The following is a 24,176-nucleotide window of genomic DNA, read 5'->3' on the forward strand; positions in this document are numbered from 1 at the left end:
CTTTTCAAGATAATTGATAAGACATAACACAGCTGCAATATATGAATAAACAAAGTAAATCACTATTCAAGTCCTTTTCTTCAATTAAACTGATTCAATCCTTTCAACATGATTCAATTATTTCAAAATACTTCCTTCAAAGTGTTATCAACACAGAAACAAAAGATCCCAATAATAGTGGTCAATTGATTTATATGATATACAATCAGTTGATATTTAAATAGTGATCGAATTAAAGTATTATATTGCAGTCCGGTCCAGTAGACTGGTTATTTATTGTTGTTAGATATAATCCTATGAAAGGATTCAGTAATGACTACAGAACTTTAAAATGGATTACAGTAAATATATTGACTTTGACCAAGTCACACATATATTAGTACAATGCATTCCGTTATATTTAAATGCTAAATGGTTTATTTAGTCGGAATATTAATTGATGATTTGGTAGCCTTGTGAATATTGCAACATGGATTAAATCACAATACTTCTTATCAAGGTAAGAAAAGTTTTCATTCGAGATACTTTTAGCTGAAATTAAATGAATTGACAATATATTTGTCTTTTATGAATTTGTTTCGATTAAATATATTTCAAAGAAGAATTTTTAAAAAGTCCAACGAGACCAGAAATATAGCTCTTATTTGCAAGCATTTTGATAATTAACAATGTACCAAACGAGAAATGATTTTTGGGTTATATCAAAGATCCTCACCATAAGGTTTAAAACGAAAATAGATGGTGATGAAAATAACAGAATCTCATAAGCTGCAAAGAGTAAGACTATCCAGTAGCAACTGTAAATTTTCTACAGACTGCTTGTTATTTGGCATAGGTTTTGTTTGTTGGAGGCCGTGCGGTGATTTATAGTTTTTAACTTCTACGTCATTGGGTGTCTGGTGGAATGATGTCAATCATACTATCTTTTTTATTTTTATATGCACAAGTTTATCACTCCCTTTTAGTGATGTTGTTTTATATAGAAGGCGCGTTGGTACCTTTTACTTCTATGAGTGTAAATGTATTCTAATAATTTGTAGATGTTTGTTCCTAGTATTCTGAAGATTTGTCCAACAGATGAAGGAACTGGTATTTACTTAGAATGGACTGTAAGAATTACCTTTTGTAATCTTCATTTTCAATATCAAAATGTAGAAATTGAAGCGACAGTAGTTTATCGATGTTCAAATCTGGTAAATCGGTAAGGAGACAAATCAAGTTAACAAACAAAACCGAGAGAACAGCATTTATTCTAAAGTATATTCTCTTCATGAAATCTTCAAATTTGTGGTAGGGAGTATCTCACGCTGAGATAGTTCAGAACAGATATACCCAGTCCTTGATATATAGGAAAGGTGATGTTAATGTCAATGGGATAGAAAGGTAATGCTCTCTGATTACTTCTGTTACGAAGGGAACGAATAGTGGATATTGAAGTCTAAGGATAAACACATTTAGATTCTTTGATTTTCGTTAATGTTCGATTGCGTATACTGCAATGTCCAGTTGTCAAGCTCTTTTTGGTTTTAATTAATACTTTAAAGGATAACTGTGTCTAATGTGTTCGTATTTCGTTTACATACATTTGAGATCCAGAATTTGAGAAAATCTCCCGTTTCATTTGTTATTTGACGAAATATGTAGGCTGTTTACCGTTGGTAGTGCATTCTATTCGTTCGCAGTACTTTGGTTATGTTGATTGTAATCTTTGCAAATTCGTCATTTTCCGTACTAGGAAAGCAAAATGTTTTACATAGCTCATGATCCAAAACGTGTGAGAAAGAGCATCCATTTCGTATTTCATCCGGATGACACTACAAGTTTCAGATCCAAATGTTCTTTTCCAGCAAAATTATAACAAAGACACGTTTAGACGGAATTCCCGGTCCTGAACTAGTTACGTTTATTCTAACGCATCACAATAGCGCATTGGTTATTCAATTTATAATGAGGATAGATATACATATATGTATTTCAGATTCCAGAAAAGGATTGTAAGCCAACAGTCCATGGGTATATTGTTGCATACAAAAGACATGAATTAGATATCAACTACAGCTGTAGAAGTCTAAAAGGCGGTCACACTTGCAGTCATGTAATTTCATTATCACGCGTTAGCAGCAAATATGATATTATGGTTTCTGCTTATGGATACAAAGAACATGGAGATTTCTGTCCCCCTGTCATTCTCTGTATGTCTGGTAGGTGATGTAATTAATCCCAGCTAGAAATGCCATAAAACAAAAATGTCCATATTTATTTACTGATATTTCTTTAGTTTGTTTTGGGAGAAATGTGTGGTTATTTAATATGAGACGAGTATTAGTGTCTTGTCATGGAATGTATTTTCATCGTACGTTAACTGTTATCGAACCATCTTTCTCACTTTATTTCTTCAAATATGAATTGAAAAAAATTACACACAAAGCAAAAATAATAATTTGATCACTATTTTATCCAATATTTAAATGCCCTTTGTATTAATTCAACAATTATATAATAGTATTGGAATATGCATTACAAATATGATTTAATGTTTGTAAACAATATTAAGCAATTATGCAACACATATGACCTTGTTTTCTGTTCGTTTGATCTATTGTTTAAAATACTTTAATCATTTATGTTTTGTTTCATTTGTATTTGGTTTTTTGTTAAATTGTGTTTTATTTTATCCACCGTAGTCCTTACTCGTCCTGTTTCATTTGCTTTTGATTTGCTTAGCATGTTAAGCATACTTTCATTCGGAATGTGAGAATCGCGTTCTTAGGCGCCGAAACACTACATAACGGAAAGACAACATGTATATAGAGACCAATGATGGGGGATAATATAAGATATGTTTAAATTTTATTAAATGCCAGGCTTACTCCTTGTTTAGATTTTAGGAAGGTAGTGTCATCTGCAAGTCTTGAAATTCTAAGACTATGTGATTATTCATGTGTTTTTGGAACACCAAACATATAGATGCCAAGATTGTATAAGACCAAACTCATGAAAGGCTATAAGACCAAAAGGGGCATAAAAATAGTCAAATTTATCTAAGGTCAACTTAGTTTGAGGGAGTTGCAACCTTATTTCTTAATAGTTTCTTGTATGGTGACTTATTATCATACACTTTGCATTAGTTTTTCATTTATCATATAATTTTCATATTCCATTGGAAAACACATCACCCGAGTGTCACTATCTTATCATTTGCTTTTCATAAATGCATGTAGTTCAAAACCATGAGGTTTTGTTTATCCCGAGGCATAGATGGCCCTAGCCAGATTCGGTACAACTTTGTGGAATTTTCCATTTGTAATTTTTCTGCAAAAGCGTTTTTGATTGGCTTACCTACTGTTTTAATTCGAGGGCAACTTGCGAGTCATATTTAACCGAAACGTGCGCCTGGCGTACGAAATTGTAAGCCTAGCATCTTTGAAGATCTTTTTTTAAAACCAATTTTATTTGCTAAACGAAAAGCTGAATAAAATCATTTAAGACAGCAGGGAAGATTAATTCTGTATTGTTTCTTACTCAGACTTAAAATAAGAGGGAGCTATTTATACTGTAAATTTATGATGTCTTTGTAAAGGTCAATGGGTCAGATTTGTTATCCTTAATTAAACGATAAATTGTTGAAATTAGATAACATGTTTTCACGTGTAGAGAAATTTCACTATGATCGTGTGGGGTCAGCACGAGCTCACGTGTATGTGCTCTGTGGGCAATTCTTTTTATCATCAGCTTTTGACTTGTTAGCTTGTAATTCTTATCAAACAATTTTTGAAAAGTTCCCACCCGCATACCTCCCTTAATTTTATCTTTAGAAGAAGATGTGTATATATGTTTATTAGTGGGGCAGATTTTTCTCCCAACCTTTGCTATTCCTTGTCATTTATTTCATTGATATGGTTTTAGTTGATGTAATTTCGTATTAATTATGTATTATAATTTAATATTAATTATGAACTTTTATGTCAAATGTTTTATTTGCAAAATGTATGTTTTGCATTTTATGATTTTGAATAAATGACCTTTTTCGTCAGTTTAGTTTATATATCATATAGCAAAACAAGCTCAGACTCTGGCCTGTGTATACATTAGTATGTTTCTGGTATCTGTATGTCTGTCTTAAATATCTTTGTATGTCAAGACTACATCTATACTTCAGTTAAATGACGGACTGATCACAAGAACGCGAAATGTTAATCTTTTTGGTTTTTAACGCTGCGGGGAATTTTATTTTGTAACTTTTACAATTGTTTCTTGAGCTTATTTGCAGTTTGTTAATATTTTAGCCAACGTATCACTAAGAACTACATCCTAATCTGTAGAGTGTTGTGTCGCCCGTTGAAATTTAAAAAATCGCAAATAGGTTATCATTTAATTGTGATTGTGTTTATTTGATAAAACATGCTTGTTCTGTTCATTTATTGTTACTAATTTGATACTTTGGTATCAGGCGTATGCTCTTTCTGTTGATAAAATCTATTCATTAGCTTTCATAACATATCCTATTACAGTACTAATGGGTGCCACTTTCAAATGCGTTTTCTTTGTTTCCAGATTATTTAGACGTGAATAGGAGTCAAGGATGTAGTGATATTAGAGGTTTGTATTTTATTTATGGTTAAACTGTAGTCAGGACATTAGGATAATAATTTGATAACATCATCAATAATAAGCAAACTTTTTGCCAAACATAGTGTTTATAATCTAAGGGTATCAATTTCTTGCAATATTGACACAATAAATCCATGTGTAGTTCATTTCTCTGAAGTGAGCCAATACGCCAATACTCTTGATAAATTTATCATAACATACAAACTGGGACTATTCAGCCAGATACAAACGGTGAAAACATATATAATAAATTTGTTTTTAGCATTGGAACATGTTTTATACTTTAATTACCTCCTGTTTGTCGGGAAAAATCTTCACTACATTTACAAATTTAAACATATTTTATCGTCAAACCAAATGCAATTAACGAATTCAATCATATTCTAAGTTATGCCGCTTCTGCGGGCACATACGTACAATCATTGTAAACCATCAATATCAATATTATAAATATTATTTTCCAGAACTTCTACCAAAACCTAAGATAACTAAGACAAAGTCATTGAATGAAGGCAAAGGGCTACATCTGAAATGGAGAGTAGGTACAATTGTATTCGGTATTTCAAAACAAACTGGCTTGACCTATAGTTGTTAACTTCTGTGTTATTTGGTCTCTTGTGGAGAGTTGTCTCATTGGCAATCATACCACATCTTCTTATTTTTATATTGATTAGTTTTTTTTCAAGTTTTAATTTAATACTAGCTAATATAAAAGTTATGATGAACATTATGTTTAGAATCGCGATTGCAGGTATCATATCCGTGATCAGAATACCTTTTGCCCTGCTTTTTCTTGCGTTAAAATATGGCTTGTGTTCTTTTTAAAGACAAAAAAACAGAATAAGTATTTAAGGAAGGCTTAAGAGCTCCGAATCTAAGACGACAACGAAAAGAACAGTTAAGATCATCTCAGGTCTCTTTTCCTGAGGGATAATTAGTTTCATATTTCTTTTGAGTAATAAACCGAGATGTTGTTCTGTGTAAGGCTTCAAAGCTTTTGTTTTGAGAGTATCTGATGAAGTTATCACAGAAACCCCACTGACATCAATATCATACATATGTTTTGCTCTCTCGTGTATTTGTGCCTTATTATTTTGTAGGTTCCTTTAGATGTGTCTAATGTTATAATAGAAGGATACGTTGTCGCCTACAAAAGATGTGGATTGGATACCCAGTATAAAGAAAAAATGGTACCTGGTATGAATACCAAGTGTCATGCAATTACTGGAACTAAGCCATGTACATTGTACGAAGTAAAAGTTGCAGCTTGTGCTAATGAGGGAACTGGTTTATTTTCAGTACCTGTTATTGTGCGGACTGGAGGTAAGAATTGTGGTGATGGATGTGTGATTTGAAAGATCATATATTCCTATGAGAATCAACTGGGTTCCTTTATTGTTATGAGTCAGACTTCATACAGGTGCATCTAAAGAAAAATGAAAAAGAATCTTGTATGAACCTTCCACTTCACATTCCGCTAAATGAATGAAATTATTTTACTGAACATTTCAAAGTTTCATAACTAATTTGATCGTATTTATCCCACTGAACTTGAAATAAAGTATTCCACTGATACATTTCAGTACACTTCATATCTTTGCTTACATCTAGAAATTAACAATGAATACCAGTCGAGAGCTAAACCATTTCTGTGTAGAAACATTTTAGCAGTGTCTGCATGTGGAGTACATAATGCCTAGTTTATAAGATATTTAAGGGCCTACTTTTCTTATAATTATTTTTTATAGAGGGTTGCTCGTTACAAGGAAGTAAAAGAACCAAGGTTACTCATCATTTCCTAAACTTTACGGGCAATGTCATGATTTGGTCGACCGTTATGGAGTATCTTAGTCACATATGACCTTCTCTACTTGTATCAAAATCATGTCCTTTTTCCTCGATTATGACATCGCCGATAGTGACTTATAATCGAAAGTTTACTTGCAATGAGTAACACGACGGATGAGAAACTGGTTACTCGATCAAAGTACCTGGCATCACCTCTAGTTAAAAGGGGTTTATTTTACTTCTGCTTTAGTTCTTCAGTTGTGTGTTTTGTAGTGCTTATATATTCCCTATGTTTAGCAAAATTCTTGTTTATATATCTTTTATCTTGCAACACTTGTTCTTTCATTCCTAAAAGAGATGTTGGAGATACCAAAAGGATATTCTAACTCGTAACATGCATAAGTCGACAAAAAGACAAAAAAACGACCAAAAGATAAACACAGAAACAAAACAAAACACAGAAAACTAAAGATTGACCAACACGAACCATCACAATACGTCATCTGTCATGTATCAATGGTTTTTTAATTTGATGATATATCAAAGGTTAGACAATGCGCTATTGTAAGATACCTAATGAAGGCAGCAGTAGTATACCCTGTTCAATAGTCATAAATCGATTAAGCGAAAATAAATCCGGGTCACAAACCAAAACCGAGGGAAACACATCAACTATAAGAGGAAAACAACGGAACATCAGAAACACTGAATTGAAACAAAAAACAAACGCCAACATACATGAAACGGACTATTTGATAACAACTGCCATATTCCTGACTTGGTACAGGACATTTTAAGAAAAAATGGTGGGTTGAGCCTGGTTTTACGGCTAGCCAAACCTCCCGCTTATATGACAATGTTTAAAATACCGCTAAAATGACAACATTACGTGACAGGAATACAGTACAAATAAACGCAAAAACACTCGGGACAGAGATTGAAATACATACATATATAATGTAATAGTACATTACAACATGTAAACCACAGAATAACAACGGACACCTCCCATGAATTTACGCCAATACACCACAAACGAATTATAAACTGTGCGTCACACGAATGCCACAAAAACTGACGTATTTTTTGTGACGTTTATATTATCACCGGTAAATTTCTAAAAATAGAATAGATTTGTTTTATTGTAGACACGTACTAGAATATAAAATTGGGATTGAGTTTGTAATGGTGTTATTTTATGTATTTTCTAAAAGAGGGGCGAAAGATACCAGAGGGACAGTCAAACTCATAGATCGAAAACAAACTGACAACGCCATGGCCAAAAATAAAAAGACAAACAGACAATTGATAGTACAGATGACACAACATAGAAAACTAAAGACTAAGCAACACGAACCCCAACAAAAACTGGGGGTGATCTCAGGTGCTTCGGAAGGGTAAGCAGATCCTGCTCCACATGTGGCACCCGTCGTGTTGCTTATGTTATTACAAATCCGGTAAACAGTCTAATTCGGTAGGTCACCATGACAAGAATATTAAAATGGAATTGTGTTTGTAATGGTGTTATTATTTGTATTTTCTAACCCTGTCGGTTTTTCTTCTAAATCAAAACTGTGTATAAACAAACAAATCCTGTTCATATAGGTGCTTTAAACTAAAAATCATATAAATGAAATAGCTGAATAATTATCTTGTTATCACGTGATATAACTCATCAATGTATTTAACAAGACTATAACACAGCGGGTGTCACTAGTATGTTATTATCGTTTCATAATTACCTTCTTGGTATATTCTCCCTTTTATGCAAGTTCATCAAACCTTAGCTGTTTTTGCTTTGAGTCAGAGCCATACATTCGTAAAACTGTATAGTAGAAAAATGGCAAAATTAAAAGCCCAAACACATTAAACGAATGGAAAACAACTGTCATATTCCTGACTTGGAGTTTATCATGAAATCCAAAGAGAGAAAAAAGCAAACTTAAAGTCAAAATTACCTGAGACAGAGGGACGATTAATTGCATAGATACTGGGTGGTTTATGGACTGAAATTCATTCTCCATTAGAAATTGTACCGACACAGTGTTAGTATGAATTTTGACAGAATTAACAACAAGCCCATTTTATCCTGCAGCGTAAAATCTTAAATGTTTAAATTTTTTGATGGCATCACATCTATAGAAATACTGATCTATTCTTTCCGTTTAAGTAACTTTTTTAATATTGTATTTCATTTATCTCCCTGCAGTTGAAAGTCAACAACCTCAGAAAATGACAGAAATAGGAGGTTAGTTATACTGATACTAAGACAAAAATAAAATAAAATGTATCAGTTTATGAATAACTATACACTTTCCTATTTATATTTTTAGTTTCGTCAGCGCATATAACTCTCAGTTAGCATGCAATAAGTAATTGATTTCGTTTGCATTACATAAACAATGAAAACAAACACTTTATCAAGTTCATGCTTCCGAAGCGCTTTTTTGTGTTTACATGCACCAGGAACGCTCAACGCCGAAAATTTGGAAATCAAGGATGTATAAGAACAGAAATAGTTGAAGAACTATATGACCATGTTATTTTCTAAATTATATTTTGAAAAGTTTTATAAGATTTTTTATCCCTGGGAACAGATACCATATGCTGTGCACAGTGTCTGTCTGAAAAGTGAGTATTTTCTTCAGGTGCGCAAGCAACTGGTTTCTTTCGCAACAATAGCAAAAAATCATCATGTATCTTTATGTACAAGGTTTATCTATGACAGTAAAAATCTCAATAAGATAGCGTAAGATACTAGATGCTGCAATATAACGCTTAACAAAATTGACAGTAAAAGACCTAATGTTCAAAATATGCATTATACATCAGATTAAATCGTAAAGCTATTTAATGGTTATAAAGAAACATAAATTTCGTATCAAACTTCTGAAATTGCTAGCTTTTTCAATTACTGTTTTATTCTTGCAGCGCCAACATTTACCCCAGTAATAACAGGAATATGTAATGTAATGGGTCATCCGGGAGTTTTTGTCAGATGGAAGGTTCGTTGTTACACTATTTGAATAATATCACAAATGTATATGCTAGTTATAGATGTATATATTATTACCATAAATTTTAGTTCTTCGAATTGTAATATATAATATTAATATACTTAATGATTGAGCTATCCAAGACAAAACACATTGAATAGAAAAGAAGATAAGGTTGAAAATGTGAAAAAAAACATGAAAGAGGTGAACACAAAATCCGCTCGATGTTTGATATGGATGCAGGCTATTTATGGGGGAGAAGTTACCGCTGTCTAAATACGAATCTCCTAATACTTCATATTCTATACCGGATTAAGGGAAGCTATTATACAACGGAGATCAAAGACTAGTATCAATACGTTCATTCTGCCAATCCGCCTAATGGAGAGAAAAGTTTGAAATGGAAGGAACCTCTTAGTGTCTTGAATAACATGATGATTGATGTATTTAATAAAGGAATTGGTGATTTGTTAAATTTTACTGTTCATCCTTTCTTTTTGACAACTGATGCCTTTTATAAAAATCTTTGAGTGTTTTATTTCATACAAACTGCTCTCAATTGGTATGCATGTACATATTTATTTGATATCTGTTTTTTTCTGTACTCCTTTTAATTGTGGGGCCTTTGTGATGTCTAAATTGTTCATATACTGCATCAAAATTGCAAGCTTTCCCTGCCAAAGGTCGGTGGTTCTCTCTGTGCAATCCGGTTTCCTCAGACAATAATAAACTATAAACACAGAGATATGTCTCGCCTTTTTGTTATTTTGATATTGCAAATGTTGAAATTAAAATAGCAATACTGTAACATGTAAGTTATGCAAATATTCAAATTCAATGAACCATGACTGAAGGTGCATGGCTAAACAATCTACATGGAAATGAGATGTGCCAATGCTAATACAACTGCATATCAAATACCATTGACATAGCATAAGTCGTTCCCTTTAAAAAAAAACTACATTAACTTGTAAACTATGTAAAAGTTTCAAAGTCAGTGAACCATGATGAAGGAATGGGGCTATATAATCTCCGTGGAAATGAGACTTGCAAACGCCAATACATTCGCATACCAAATATCATTGACTTAATATTAGTGGTTTATCTTTACCTGATCTAATAACAAACTAATACATATAAACTAAGAAAATGTTTCAAAGTCAATAGATCATGAGTGAGGGGTAAGAACCAAATATTCTCCATGGAAATGAGATGTGCTAATGCTTATACAACTGCATACCAATTATCGTTAGCCTACCACTAATGGTTCCCCTTAAACTCACCTAATCACAAACTAATAAATGTAAACTTAGCAAAAGTTCCAAAGTCAATAGACCATGATTGAGGGGGCAGGGCCAAATAATTTTCATGAAAATCAGATATGCCAATGTTAATACAACTGCATACCAAATATCATTGACCTACCACTAGTGGTTCCCCATAAAATGACCAATCACAAACTAATACATGTAAACTAAGCAAAAGTTTCAAAGTCAATAGACTATGACTGAGGGGGCGGGGCCAAATAATCTCTAAAGGAAATGAGATGTACCAATGCTAATACAATTGCATACCAAACATCATTTACCTACCAAAAGTGGTTCACCATAAACTAGACCTATTCACAAACTAATACATTATTGACGCCGCCGCCGCCGACACTGGAAACAGCATATCTGTGTCTTGCTTTTTTACTCTGTCAAGGCGAGACAAAAACTGGCCGCCTAGATAAAGTCATTGATGCTGAAAGTCTCTTTAAACACCAACAATCAATCAATCAATCAATCAATCAATCAATCATTTTGAGTGTCATTTCAATCCAAATTGCAAAAAATAAAAAAAAACTCCCAAGGAAAATTCAAAACGGAAAGTCCCTTTTCAAATATCAAAATCAAATGCTCAAACACATCAAACGAATGGAAAACAACTGTCATAATCCTGACTTGGTACAGGCATTTCCTTAAAAAGGACTAAAATTGAAAACTTTCAATGTTTTTGTTCAGATTCCTGACAATGTTGACATGAAGAATGTTGATGGCTATATTGTCGCGTTCCGTAAAACCGTTCCAAGCACTTCAGAATACCACAGATGTGTTATCCACGAAAACTCTACAACATCCCACTACAAAGAAGGGCTCCAGTTTGGTATGACCTATCAAGTGAAAGTTGCAGCTTACAATTCTTTTGGATGTGGACAATTTACACTTCCTAAATTGTTTGTGTTTCATGGTTTGTATTTTTCACACATACACAAGATTGTGAATAATTAATTATATGTTTGAGAACATCACATACTAAGCATCAGGGAAGGTTCAGAATAGAACAGACTAAACAAACATCTGAGGAAACCAAATCTTAAATCTATGCAGTCATAATTTATTGATGATACTATCACAGAAGTAGTGACTGTTTGTCGAATAATATACACAGGAAGGTGAAAAGTAACAATGGAATTTCTCACCATTACAAACGTAGCCCTTAAAGGTGGTCATAATAAATGTATATATTATTAGTAGAATTTATGAACAATCACTAAGTATTTGTAATAACTGGTTGGCAACAATGACAGCATATTTATAGACAAATATTTATTGGATCAAATATTTTGATTACATAACTAAAAGAACAGATGCTGTACCGACGACACTTCAAACATTTCAAATCAAGACGTAAAAAAGACAGACAAATATTGGAGTAACAGTAGAAAACTTATAACCTTCAAACGGGGTCAACCAAGAGCTACGACAGCGTAGAGCTCCTGATTTACATGAATTTTGCTTAAAAAAAAGATAAATGTACATGAAATGATATCAAAGATGTTTACACGAGGGGAAACTTAAACAACATTTGGTCAGAATAAAGGGTGCAAATTATATGTAATTGACTCTATAAAAGTGAAATTATGTTTGTTTCTTTTTAACAGGAAAGGATGCATTGAAAAGGCGGAAAATGAACAGGAGGCTCAAATTCAAGAATAAAATATCATGAGAATTTTTAGAAAATAAGAATGTTCTGTTCATGTTATATTTAATGTACTTCATATTTCATATTTTATTTTTTTTTTTATATTTGCATCAATTGCATGTCTGTTTATACACATCTTTAAAAACAAATAAACACCTTTAGTTTCAAGTTTTGGAAAGAAGGACAATTCCATCACATGTGGAGAAGGATCTGCTTACCCTTCCGGAGCACCTTTGATCACCCCCGGTTTTTGGTGGGGTACGTGTTGCTCAGTCTTTATTTTTCTATGTTGTGTTTTGTATACTGTTATTTGTCTTTTGATCGTTTTTCGTTTTTAGCCAGTATTGTCAGTTTGTTTTCGACTTATGAGTGTGAATAGTCCTTTTGGTATATTTAGGCTCTCCTTTAATCCCCAAATTAACATTTTGTCAGTATTTAGAAATATATTTTAATAATTGCCTCATTATTATTTTGTAATGTTGATTTTGATTGGTTAAGGTTTCATTTTTAAGGTTGTAAAATCAACATGCTCAAACATCAGACATGTTTAAACAAAATGTGAACATTTTGTCATATATGTACCACTGCCAATGTCAATGCTTCAATTTATAGTAGCAATTACTGTTATCAACGTAATGTTAGCTTTTTTGTTGTATTTACAAAAGGAAATTAAACAAGCATTCTGTGAGTATTACCTGGCAATACATAGTCCCCTACCGGTTAAAAATTCATTGTACTGGAACAAAATGCTAACTTGATCTATAACTTGTCATGGTGTAAACTATATAACAAATATCAAGTCAATATCTTCAAGCATGACGAAACAAAGTGAGGAAAACTGATTATTTGAGTGAATTTTCTAAGTCAAAGGACCATAACTCTGCACAAAATCATAAGACCTGACCAAAATTCGAACTTGATCTGTAACTTGTCATGATAAAACTATATACCAATCATCAATTCAATATCTTCAAGTATGACAAAAAAAGTGCCGAAAACTGATTATATGAGTGAATTTTCTAAGTGCAAGGACCATAACTCTGCACAAAATCGTCAGACTAGAACAAAATTCAAACTTTATCTGTAACTTGTCATGATAAAACATTACACTTAATATCAAATCAACATCTTCAAGCACTAAGAAAAAAAGTGTGGAAAACTGATTTCCCGGACTGACGGATGGACAGACAGACAGACAGACAGATGGAGTGCAAACCGAAGGTCCCCTTCGACTTCGTCGGTAGGGGACTAAAAAAAAAGATTCAAATTGACGGGTACCACAAAATTAGACTTAAACGATTGCTAATCAGTTGAAATAAACATTTAAATACAAAGAAATAGAAAGTGATCAAGAGGGAAAATCTTTTAACAACATAATAATGAAATGACCACTACTTCGACCTCTGTGCAATCATTCTTTTAATTTTCAAGAACCTGGATGAAAACAATGATGGAGCTGCTTCAGAGTAACAACACTTGGTCAGCACCTCATAAGGAACATTCATGCCATGTTTGGTTTCATTTCATTCAGTGGTTCTCTAAAAGAAGACATTTGTATGTATTTCCCTTAGGGTCCTATGTTAAACTAAGTTCCCTGCTGGCGGCCATCTGGGATGATGGATCGTCTTCAAAGTTACAACACTTGGTCAACACCTCATAAGGAACATTCATGCCATGTTTGAGTTCATTCCATTCAGTGGTTTCCTAAAAGAAGACATTTGAATGTATTGTCAATAGGGTCCTATGTTAAACGAAGTCCCCCGCTGACGGCCATCTTGGATGATTGATCGGCTTCAAAGTAACAACACTTGGTCAGCATCTCATAAGGAACATTATTGCCATGTTTGGTTTCATTCCATTCAGTGGTTCTCTAAAAGAAGACATTTGTATGTATTTCCCATAGGGTCCTATGTTAAACTAAGTCCCCTGCTGGCAGCCATCTTGGATGATGGATCGGCTTCAAAGTAACAACACTTGGTCAACACATCATAAGGAACATTCATGCCATGTTTGGTTTCATTCCATTCAGTGATTCTCTAAAAGAAGACATTTGTATGTATTTCCCTTAGGGTCCTATGTTAAACTAAGTTCCCTGCTGGCGGCCATCTTGGATGATGGATCGGCTTCAAAGTAACAACACTTGGTCAACACCTCATAAAGAACATTCATGCCATGTTTGGGTTCATTCCATTCAGTGGTTCTCTAGAAGAAGTTCAAAATGTAAAAAGTTAACGACGACGACGGATGCCAAGTGATGAGAATAGCTCACTTGGCCCTTCGGGCCAGGTGAGCTAAAAAGTTGTCGAAAAATTACCAAGTTCCAAATTAAAAAGATAAGGAAAATATTCTGAAACAATTCCATATTAAAATCATATGCATAACTTCAATTCATGTGCAATCGTTTTGTGATTGGGTAAAAAACTGTATGAGTTAATTTACACAAATTAGTACCATCACTTGAATATTTTTTCTAAAGGATACAAATAAGGCCCCAAGTTTGGAAACCATGGGGAACTACTTCCTCAAACAATTCATACTGGCAGGTGCACAACTTAAATACATGTATGTGTGCAATATTTCTATGAACTGGGTTGAAAACTTAAGAAAGTGTTTACTACACAAACATACAAGAAAATTTTGCTAAAAAATATGTAAACTTTGGAAAATCCGCAAACAATTCTGTGATTGCAGGTCCACAACTGTAATATGTGTACAATTTGTTCATGAAATTTCAAGGATCTGAGTTTGGAACTGTAGAAGGAATTCATTCCACAAAAATGATACAATCTTTTGAAAATTTTCCTGCAAAAACTGAGCTCCTTATTCAGGCAAAATGGAAAAAATCTCGAACAATTATGTAATAGCAGATTCACAACTATAATATGTGTGCAAGGTCTCTGTGAGGTTTCAACGATCTTAGATGAAAAATGCAAAGATTGATACAACAAAATTAGTACCGTCAGTCGTACATTTTGATGAAAATGACTTAGTTTGCAAGTCTGGAAAAGTGTAATTCCTCAAACAATTCCATCAAAGAAGGAGCACAACTTGAATAACTGCAATTTCTTTAGAAAAATTCCGCGTTCTAGGTTGAAACTAAAGGAGTTGATAGAAGGGTAGGTACCAAATTATTCCAGCCCACCTGATATCACATTATTTTAAGCCCGTTGCTTCTATGCAACCAGGGCAAAAAATGTATAAATGTATGCTCTTAAAACAAATAAGTAAATTGCATCGGTCAACAAGCGGAGAGAGATGAATATTGAAGCAAACAGTAAAGAACATAGAAATTCAGGTTATATTTTGATTTTTTTCAATTAAGCTTTATACCAAAACGTTTTCTAGTGTACTTATAATCAGTAGCATCCTCGTAGAAAACGTGCAAAACATTATAAATAGTTCATGCATTTTTTTAGTGCTTAAAAGGGAAGTATTTTGATAATGTGTCCTTTATCAGAATTCAAAGAAAATAATTCTATTGATTTGAGAAAATTAAACAAGAATATAAACTGGAACTGCACTGCCTATCGGCTGAACAAGATTATAATATAAAAATAGAAGAATGAATAAGTAGATATTGAGAGAGTAGAAGAGAGGAGGAAAATACCAAAGGGATATTCAAACTCGTTAGTCAAAGACAAACTAACAATGCAATGGAAAAATAAGAAAAAACTAGAGGCTGTCAGAGAGACAGCAAACCGGATTTTCCTGCAGAGGTCGAACCCTAAACAGTTGAGCAAGTATGGACACAACATTTAAGCTTGAAACACCTCTGAATTTGGATTATGAATATTTGATACAGCATAGGTTTGTGACACAAAATAAATGTGGTCAAAGAATAGAAAAATTTGAAATTGGACATTTACCTATTATGGTCCAATATCCAGAATCTATGTACATTGCTAGAATCTGCATATCAAAGAACCCCAAGAATTCAATTTTTGATGAAATACTTCTTAGTTAAACCATTTCTGTTCAAAGGGAAATAACTCAAACTTTATTTCCATGAACCAATAATGTAAATCTAAAATTAAATATGATTTAACTATAGTTCTCTAAACTTAGATATGATGTTATATTTATTTTCAAATTATAATCTAATATAATTAATAGTTTTCAAATAAATCTATGAAATTCTACAACTTTATCTACACAATGTAATGTAATGAAATATATCCTTTAATAAAAATAGATTATTATCTAATGAATTTGCAAATCTGGAACCCCAAACAGGATCAAGTAAAAATTAAAATTAACACACACAACAAATATAGCATTCAGAAAATTAGTTTATACAAAATAACAAACAAACCTAACACAAAATTCTTCAAACAATGTACCAAAGAAAAGAAAAAAAAATCCAAAATGTCATTTATCATTAATACAATGTCTTTTAAAAATCTTTTAAAAAATGAGTTGTTTCCCTTCGTACATAAATGGACTAATTCATCAAAAATTGAATTCTTGGAAAAGGGCTATAACTGACTAACGAGAAAAGCTAAAATCGTGAAAATTGAACTTGACCTTCATTTAGTCACAGGAAACAACATATCTAAATTTGAAAAAAATTCTTCAAAGCGTTTTTATGTAAATGAACGGACACTGTTTGGCAGCCGCCCGCCGTACATTGACAAATCAATAACCGATTTTTACTTCGAAAATCCGGTTAATGACCAAAAGACAAACAACAGTTTACAAAACACAACATAGAACACTCAAGAGAGTGCAACACCAACCCCACCAATCAAACGGGGGTAGTTTTATGTGCTTCGGAATGGTAAGCAGATCCTGCCCTACTAGTGGGACCGGCAGTGTTGCTTATGTAAGTTTCAAATTGTATGGACATTTTAATTATGTGATGTCATATGCAAGGAAAAGAGTACAGGTTAGTGGTTAGGAAAATTAGAAAATATCTGTCGTCTGCAAAACAGAAATTCCATAAAGGTCAACTAAATCCAGATGGCGTTTTTTAAATTTCTGAAGGGATGACTTCACACTTGACCCTTGGTTTATCTTCTTTGTTTGGACATTAATACGTTGTGTGAAAGTAACAAAACATTTAAAGATCATAAAATATCCAAGCAGATTTGAAAAGCATAGATTTTTTTATACAAACTAATCATTAGTAGTGGTAAGTGATCACTAGCGTGACTGTGAAAGCATTCGATTTCCTAAGATCTTAACAAAACAAAATTATATTTCTTCTTACAAGAAACAGATGAGATCAACAAAGGTATTTTTAACAACATGCTCAGTAGTTTTTCTAAACTTTTTAAAATAACAACCTAACTATCCAGGAATTTTAGAAATAAGTAATAGTAGTCCATAAGCTTTAGTAGAATAACTATGAAAGGTATGAAACTTTGTTTTGCAGAGTAATAGTCAGAGGTAAGTTGAGGTTTGATTTTGAAAGGAGATGTTTATGAATAATCTTTTATTTCACATGTAAATACACCTGTCATAAATGAAATAAATATTTCAGTTGCTATGCATCAACTAGTCCTACTATGGTGGAACTAATAAACTTTTAATAATATTTTTAACACATCTCTGCTCATTCTAGCTGTTGTTTATTAGCACAACTAAGCGTGTTCCTTTTTATCAATAACGAATATAATGATAAGTCAAAAGTTTTTAAAAAGCAACATTTAATTCTTTCAAACATCTACACAGTGTAGTTAAACAAATACATTTGTATAAAAATACAACTGTTAACAAGTGAAGCATTTAACATTATCAAGTTAAAGCTCTAATATTCAAACATATAACTACAAACTATGAATCAAACACTGAGATGTGCAATTCAAGACAAATTCAACTGTTAACAATTGCTATTTGTGAAATTGCACTTAAATAAGATTTAATATACATGTTATTGTCAGGCTGTTTTGATAATGAAGCCATCACAAAGTGTAATACATTCATACCTTATCATGCTAAATTATTGAATACCAATATTTCTTGGAACTCTTTTTCTATATCTTATGCTCACAAAGATTTTTACAAAACTTAAGCGTCAGTAGCTCCCTTTTATTAAGAACTTGAAAAATGAGAGACTCTTTTTTATTGTTGAAGACTGTTATTGATTCTTGACGTCTTATCTGATTTATTCTATTGTTGGGTATCTATCTCAATTTAATATATACCACTTTTTAATGTGGAATATGTCAATATAAAATAAAATGAACAATTACGTTTAAACATAATGACCTTATCATTACTTATTCAACTAAGCAAACCTTTTTGCTCATATTTAGGGGGGGAATGGTTGGACTCCAGATACTTTTGTTTCTTAATAAGGAAAAAGTATCTTTAATTGTACACAATTTTTTTCGTTTATTTAGGTGAAAACAAAAGAACTGTGCATCCTACTGGTGCTAAATGTCACAGCTGGGAGATTTTATTATCATAGTACCATTTGAGTGAACACATAATATACAAGGCACAAAATGAAGTGATGGATTGTAAAAATGATGTGAAATTACAAGACACACACTGATATGACTGGTAAAATTAAATAATGATAATGAAGTTTTATCAAACAAGAGCACCCTATGCATTTATAAGCCATTCTTTTGTTATGACAAAACACTTTTTTTCCCAAAAGAATTTGCAATTTCATTTATCATGTAAGCGAATATTTTTCAAAATTTTGTAGATGTTAGCTCAAGTGAGTTTTACAAAGGTGGAAAGAAAAATATTGATGTATTCACAGTTTGTAATTCTGGAACTACAATAACAAAAGTTGTCATAAATATAAATAAGAAGATGTGGTATGAATGCCAATAAAGTATACAAACCTTAATGACCGTCTTTCCTAATGATCTGATAAAGTTAGAAGAAAACCAATCAAGGCATATTCAATATAACAATAATAAGAAGATGTGGTATGATTGCTAATGAGACAACTCTCCATTAGAGATCAAATGACATAGAGGCTAGCAACTTTATGTCACTGTACATGTTGCCAAGAAACATGTCTACAGAGACAGCCAATGGTAATTCTCAATACATCATGTCTAAAGAATGCATATCATAAATGACAAAAATAATGAATTTCCTGTAATATTTTAGCTTTCAGGAAAGTAAAGACTGTATGTTTACTTCAAGTTAATAGGAACTATTGTTTTATTAAAATTAAGTAACAAATCAATAACTTCTTAACATGTCATAAAAGTGTTAAATATCTTGGTAAAAAAAAGTTGACCCCTAATACCAAATAAATCACTCAACATTTGATTAAAATTACACACAGACACACAAAACTAAAGGCAAAACAACACACATCTGTGTAAAAATTCAGAAAACAATTTCTTAACAGCAAATTAAAACCACTGATTATAACATAGAATGAGGAATGGTTTGATAAAGGTGTAAATTAATACAACAACTAAAATGTTTCTTGATCTATGAATAATGATGAGACAGAGAAGTATTGCACTAAAATATATTCTATTTTTTTCAAATCTACAAATGCAAAGAGGTTTATAATCACTGTGTTACTTTTCTCACATCTTGTCTGTATACTAAACTATTAAGGAATGTAATTTCAATGAAGTCACAACCAGAAATTAACATTTCAAATTCATAATCAATAAATTTAACAAAATTATCTACCATATTGGTCAAGAACACCATGTTAACACAACCACAATCATTTAGAATAATAAACTAGTCATAAATTATTATACACTTCAAATAAAAACTTAAGATACCATCACTACCGATTATATCAAAGGTCTGATTGCTGAATTTGAAACAGTTTAATAAAAAACATTATCTAAACAACAACTATCACATAATATATTTTAAAAAATTCTTTAAAACTTCTTACAAAATCAGCAATGAGACAACAAAACATGCAGTTCTGGTCGTTTGTGATAAGTAAATAAGACACCAAATAAAACAAGGCAATCATTAAGTCCCAAAAAATGAAATGTTTCTACATTTCACATAAAATTTTAATCTTTTTAAAAAATATTGCTGAATTTGGTCTGATTCTGATTGAATTTTTTTAATCTACTGATGTCTAAAGCTAAAACACCTTTGTTTTGACTTCATAGACCAACTACTCTTAATCACAATAATTTCTAGATATCATTTTACAGAAAATTTTAGAACCTGTAGACAGTTCTGAATATTAGGTTAGGATTTTATCAGTTTCAAACCAAATTACTTTTGAATTTAGTTTTAAATATTATATAGACAGAAATCTGATTTGGAACTTAATTGGGTCATGCACTGTAATTCTTGAAGAATGTTCCATAATAAATATTATTTGTGACTAGTACACAGCAGCTTAATAATAATTTTCTTTAAAAAATCTAAACATTTCTATTCTAATAAATCTCTTTTAACACATTTTATCTACAAATAAACTTCATAAAACATTCACATCAATGTATATTTACAATCTTTTCATTGTCACAGTGTTATATTCAACAAAGGATTAAAATTAAATAAAATATAAAATCATTAACTTATAAATCACAATTTTTATAAACAACATGATTAAACATATATGTAGTACTTTCATTTTCTTTATTTCAAAATTATCTCACTTGCCCTCCAAGCCATTTATATATACAAATAAATGTTGTGTGATTCTTTTAAACAACCCCAGGTGAAGACAATACATTCAAATAAAATATTTTCCATTACTCGTGTTCATCACTATTATTCTTTGGATAGTAATTTTTACAACTATCTTCTTTCGAGATATAAACCACAGTTGAAAATCAAGTGAAGAAAGGGGAGAAAACTTAACCTTTGATCATAACTGACCTTTTCAGTTTTTATGAATGATGCTAGAGTAGGGAATGTCATGCATGGGTTTTAACCCCTACCCCCCTAGATCATCATGCCAGGCTAGTGCAAAGCAAGGTTCATATTCATATTCATTTCACATTAACATGTTAACATGTTCTCCTGTGGTATACAATTAATTTGCCATTGACATTAAACAGCCATTCATCACAAATTGTCATTCCTCTGTTTGTTTTATTACTATTATAATGTAATATTTGCCACTGGACATTAAAAACCAATTCATCATTATCATTCAGTTTTTTTATGAATAATCAGGTAAATATGAATAAAAATATGGCTAAAACCCTCTTCCCCATATGCCCACACATCTTTTCAGTAGTTACTGGTACCCTCCAGAACAAATTTAGGAGTCAAATAAAACAACTATATCCTTAGTTGCTTTTATCACTGCTACGATAAGACGATGGACTTTCAGCATCTTGGAGCAGTTTTTCTGCTTACCACAACAATGTAACCAGCAGAATGAAATGAACACACAGGATTCAACAATATGTCATATTTTACAGATACTAGAAAATATAGGAAAATTTGAAAATGTAATTATTCAGTTTTCTATTATTATAGTTTCTGTTCAGGAAATTATCTAAATTTCTTTTAAAATAGGAAAATGATGTTGAATACCAATAAAATCATGCATCTTCAAATCAATCTAAAATTATCTGTTGTCAAAAAAGACATGCACATGTTTATAAAACAGAAATAATATCACAGACACACCAACAAAGATGTACAAATAATATGGGATTGTCTATTAATATTTCTCAACTTATCTGATTGGCATTTATTATATATACTTTGTGACATCTCTCATTTGTCTCTGGTCCATAAATGTCAAATTCAGATCTTGAACTTTTCATTTTTTGAATCCACATAATTAAGATCAGGATAACTAAAAGTTTCTAAATATTTAATGGCCAAGGCAATGTATTAAACAAAGCAATCATAAAAACATATAACTTTTCAACAACTCCATGTAACTGATCTATATACAGGTGTAATACCACCAAAACAATGATGATACTTATGGTTTTATATTAAAACAGTACATAAACAAAAATATGACTACACATGCATGTTTGTGTATTAAAGATAGAACATACATTTCATGGAGTTCATACTTAAAGAATGTGACTTAATTCTAAATAAAGATAATAATTGTTCTGAAAATTCTTGATTTTACAAATGAATAATAGAACATGTTTGGTGGTATTACTCCTACAAACATTATGAATGCTTCTGAAAGGCTAAACTGGATGAAATTATAACATCTCCTAAATACAGTTTTCTCTTATCATGCTGAACAATAAATGAAAAATCAGAATCATTTGACTTAAGTAGCAATTTGACTATCAATAGAAAATTATTGTAATGTGTCTGAACTTTTAGATAAAGATTTTCTTAAATTCTAAATTATTTGTGCATTAAACATGAAATAAAAATTAACTGCACCTGATTCAAGTGTGAAGTTGTTTCCAAAAATATTGAGGTAGAAAAAAAGAATTTTCCCTTAATCAAAAATTATAATATCCTTTACTGTAAACTCTTATGATGTGATGATCTGGACGGACTACATTATGATGTAATGAGAAAACAGTGGGATAGCATTAAATGCTGTGAGGGTGATTATACAAAACAAATAAATTAAATCATACAGAACAATTTTAAATTTACTGTACATCAAATCTCAAAATGTCTGATTGTAACACATTCCTAAATTCTGTTTCAAAATCCGCATAATTGTCATAAGCTTCAGGAATTTCAATCAGGTAGCCACATGTATGTGCTACTGGTCTCCTTTCAGCACCACTTAGATTAGAAAATTGGACGGAGATAGTACGTTTAGGCACACAATTTTGTCCAGTGATAAATTGTAGAAATTTTTGTAAATCTTCATCTCCAAGCTGTTCAATGAAATCTTTAAAATACTGGAAAACTTTTCTTCTTCTCATGTCCAATAACCTCAATGGTTCAGCTAATTTTAAACATTTCACAACTTTTTCAGGTGTTGGTTTTAATCTTGCATGAAGTATACTAATATGATCTATTGTCATCTGTGACCAAAATTGATCAAAATGCACTTCTGGAATTCCTTGTCGTAATTTTTCACAAAGAGATCTTGGCTTTAAAACCAGTTCATTTCTTGCCATATTCAACAGCTGGTCACGGAAAGTTTCCTCTTTAAGTATACAGCCCATCTCAAACTGGTAAAACAAATTCTGGAGATCCTGTTTTTGGTCCTCAGATAAACCAGAGAAGTCATTTAAAGCACTTTGGATTAGGTTTCTATCTTTGAGATCAACAAATAGCAGAAAATCTTCCAATAGAGTATTGGATTCAATATGAGTTGTATTAAATATTGTCACCATCATACAACTTTTACAAATAGATATTGGAATATAACCAAGGATTGCAGTACTGTGAGCAAGAATACGTCCCATCAACAGAAAGTTTCTCTCCTCCTCCATTTTATGTGGAGGTAAATAAGGCACATGTACATCATTCCCTTTAAAATACAACACAGTGGCTTCATTCCAGAATGAGGTAAATATATCCCTGCTGACCCCACCCCAATCTGACCCAGGTTCACCCAAAACGTTGATATGTAAATATGACTGAAGGATTGTGGGATCAGTGTATATATTGATGAGATCTTCAATGATGTTGTCTCTTCTCACTTGAACCTGGTTCTCAGTAGAATTCAACAGCTTCTTTAAATGGGCTAAACCTGTTTAAAAGATAATCATAATATTACTCTAAAAGTCAAAAGAAACTTTCTGATTGGCTTAAAATCCTAACATCAGCAAAGTCATCTTCTGGTTTACTATATCTTTTTCATGCTTTGCTGATATGAAGATGACTTTTGTTAATGCTGTAAAAATATACAGGGCTTATTATAATTATCTGTCAGTTTGGAATGATGTTGCTGTGTTAAATCATATCTATTGAAATTGAGGGAAAATTGATCAGAGATGACATTTGTAATAACAA

The 24,176-nt window shown here is 31.8% G+C and overlaps 2 protein-coding genes across 3 annotated transcripts in view; one reads left to right on the forward strand and one right to left on the reverse strand.

Annotated features, from left to right (window-relative positions):
- The first annotated feature begins 273 nt into the window (after window positions 1-273).
- Window positions 274-12,527, forward strand: LOC127700298 (uncharacterized). Its single transcript, XM_052203715.1, has 10 exons — window positions 274-499; window positions 1,041-1,109; window positions 1,979-2,201; window positions 4,555-4,599; window positions 5,076-5,149; window positions 5,712-5,934; window positions 8,609-8,647; window positions 9,331-9,404; window positions 11,399-11,624; window positions 12,319-12,527. Exons 2-10 carry the CDS (start codon window positions 1,041-1,043, stop codon window positions 12,381-12,383), a joined length of 1,038 nt encoding a protein of 345 aa, XP_052059675.1. The 5' UTR covers window positions 274-499; the 3' UTR covers window positions 12,384-12,527.
- A 5,463-nt stretch (window positions 12,528-17,990) lies between these two features.
- The window catches only part of LOC127700297 (uncharacterized), a 29,073-nt gene continuing 22,887 nt past the window's right edge, over window positions 17,991-24,176 (reverse strand). For both annotated transcript variants that reach the window (XM_052203714.1, XM_052203713.1), the window contains exon 11: window positions 17,991-23,913. In XM_052203714.1, coding sequence (XP_052059674.1) covers window positions 22,856-23,913 — 1,058 coding nt within the window. In that variant the 3' untranslated portion in view covers window positions 17,991-22,855. The remainder of the gene's footprint in view (window positions 23,914-24,176) is intronic.

This window comes from Mytilus californianus, unplaced genomic scaffold (genome assembly GCF_021869535.1).
Source record: "Mytilus californianus isolate M0D057914Y unplaced genomic scaffold, xbMytCali1.0.p SCAF_5, whole genome shotgun sequence".
Lineage (NCBI taxonomy): Eukaryota > Metazoa > Mollusca > Bivalvia > Mytilida > Mytilidae > Mytilus > Mytilus californianus.

Excerpts from the sequence above, each read along its gene's own strand:
- LOC127700298 (XM_052203715.1), top strand. The coding sequence starts at position 1,041 with ATGTTTGTTCCTAGTATTCTGAAGATTTGTCCAACAGATGAAGGAACT. Across the intron at positions 1,110-1,978 it reads GTATTTACTTAGAATGGACT|ATTCCAGAAAAGGATTGTAA; the intron begins GTAAGAATTACC and ends TATGTATTTCAG. Across the intron at positions 4,600-5,075 it reads AGGATGTAGTGATATTAGAG|AACTTCTACCAAAACCTAAG; the intron begins GTTTGTATTTTA and ends ATTATTTTCCAG.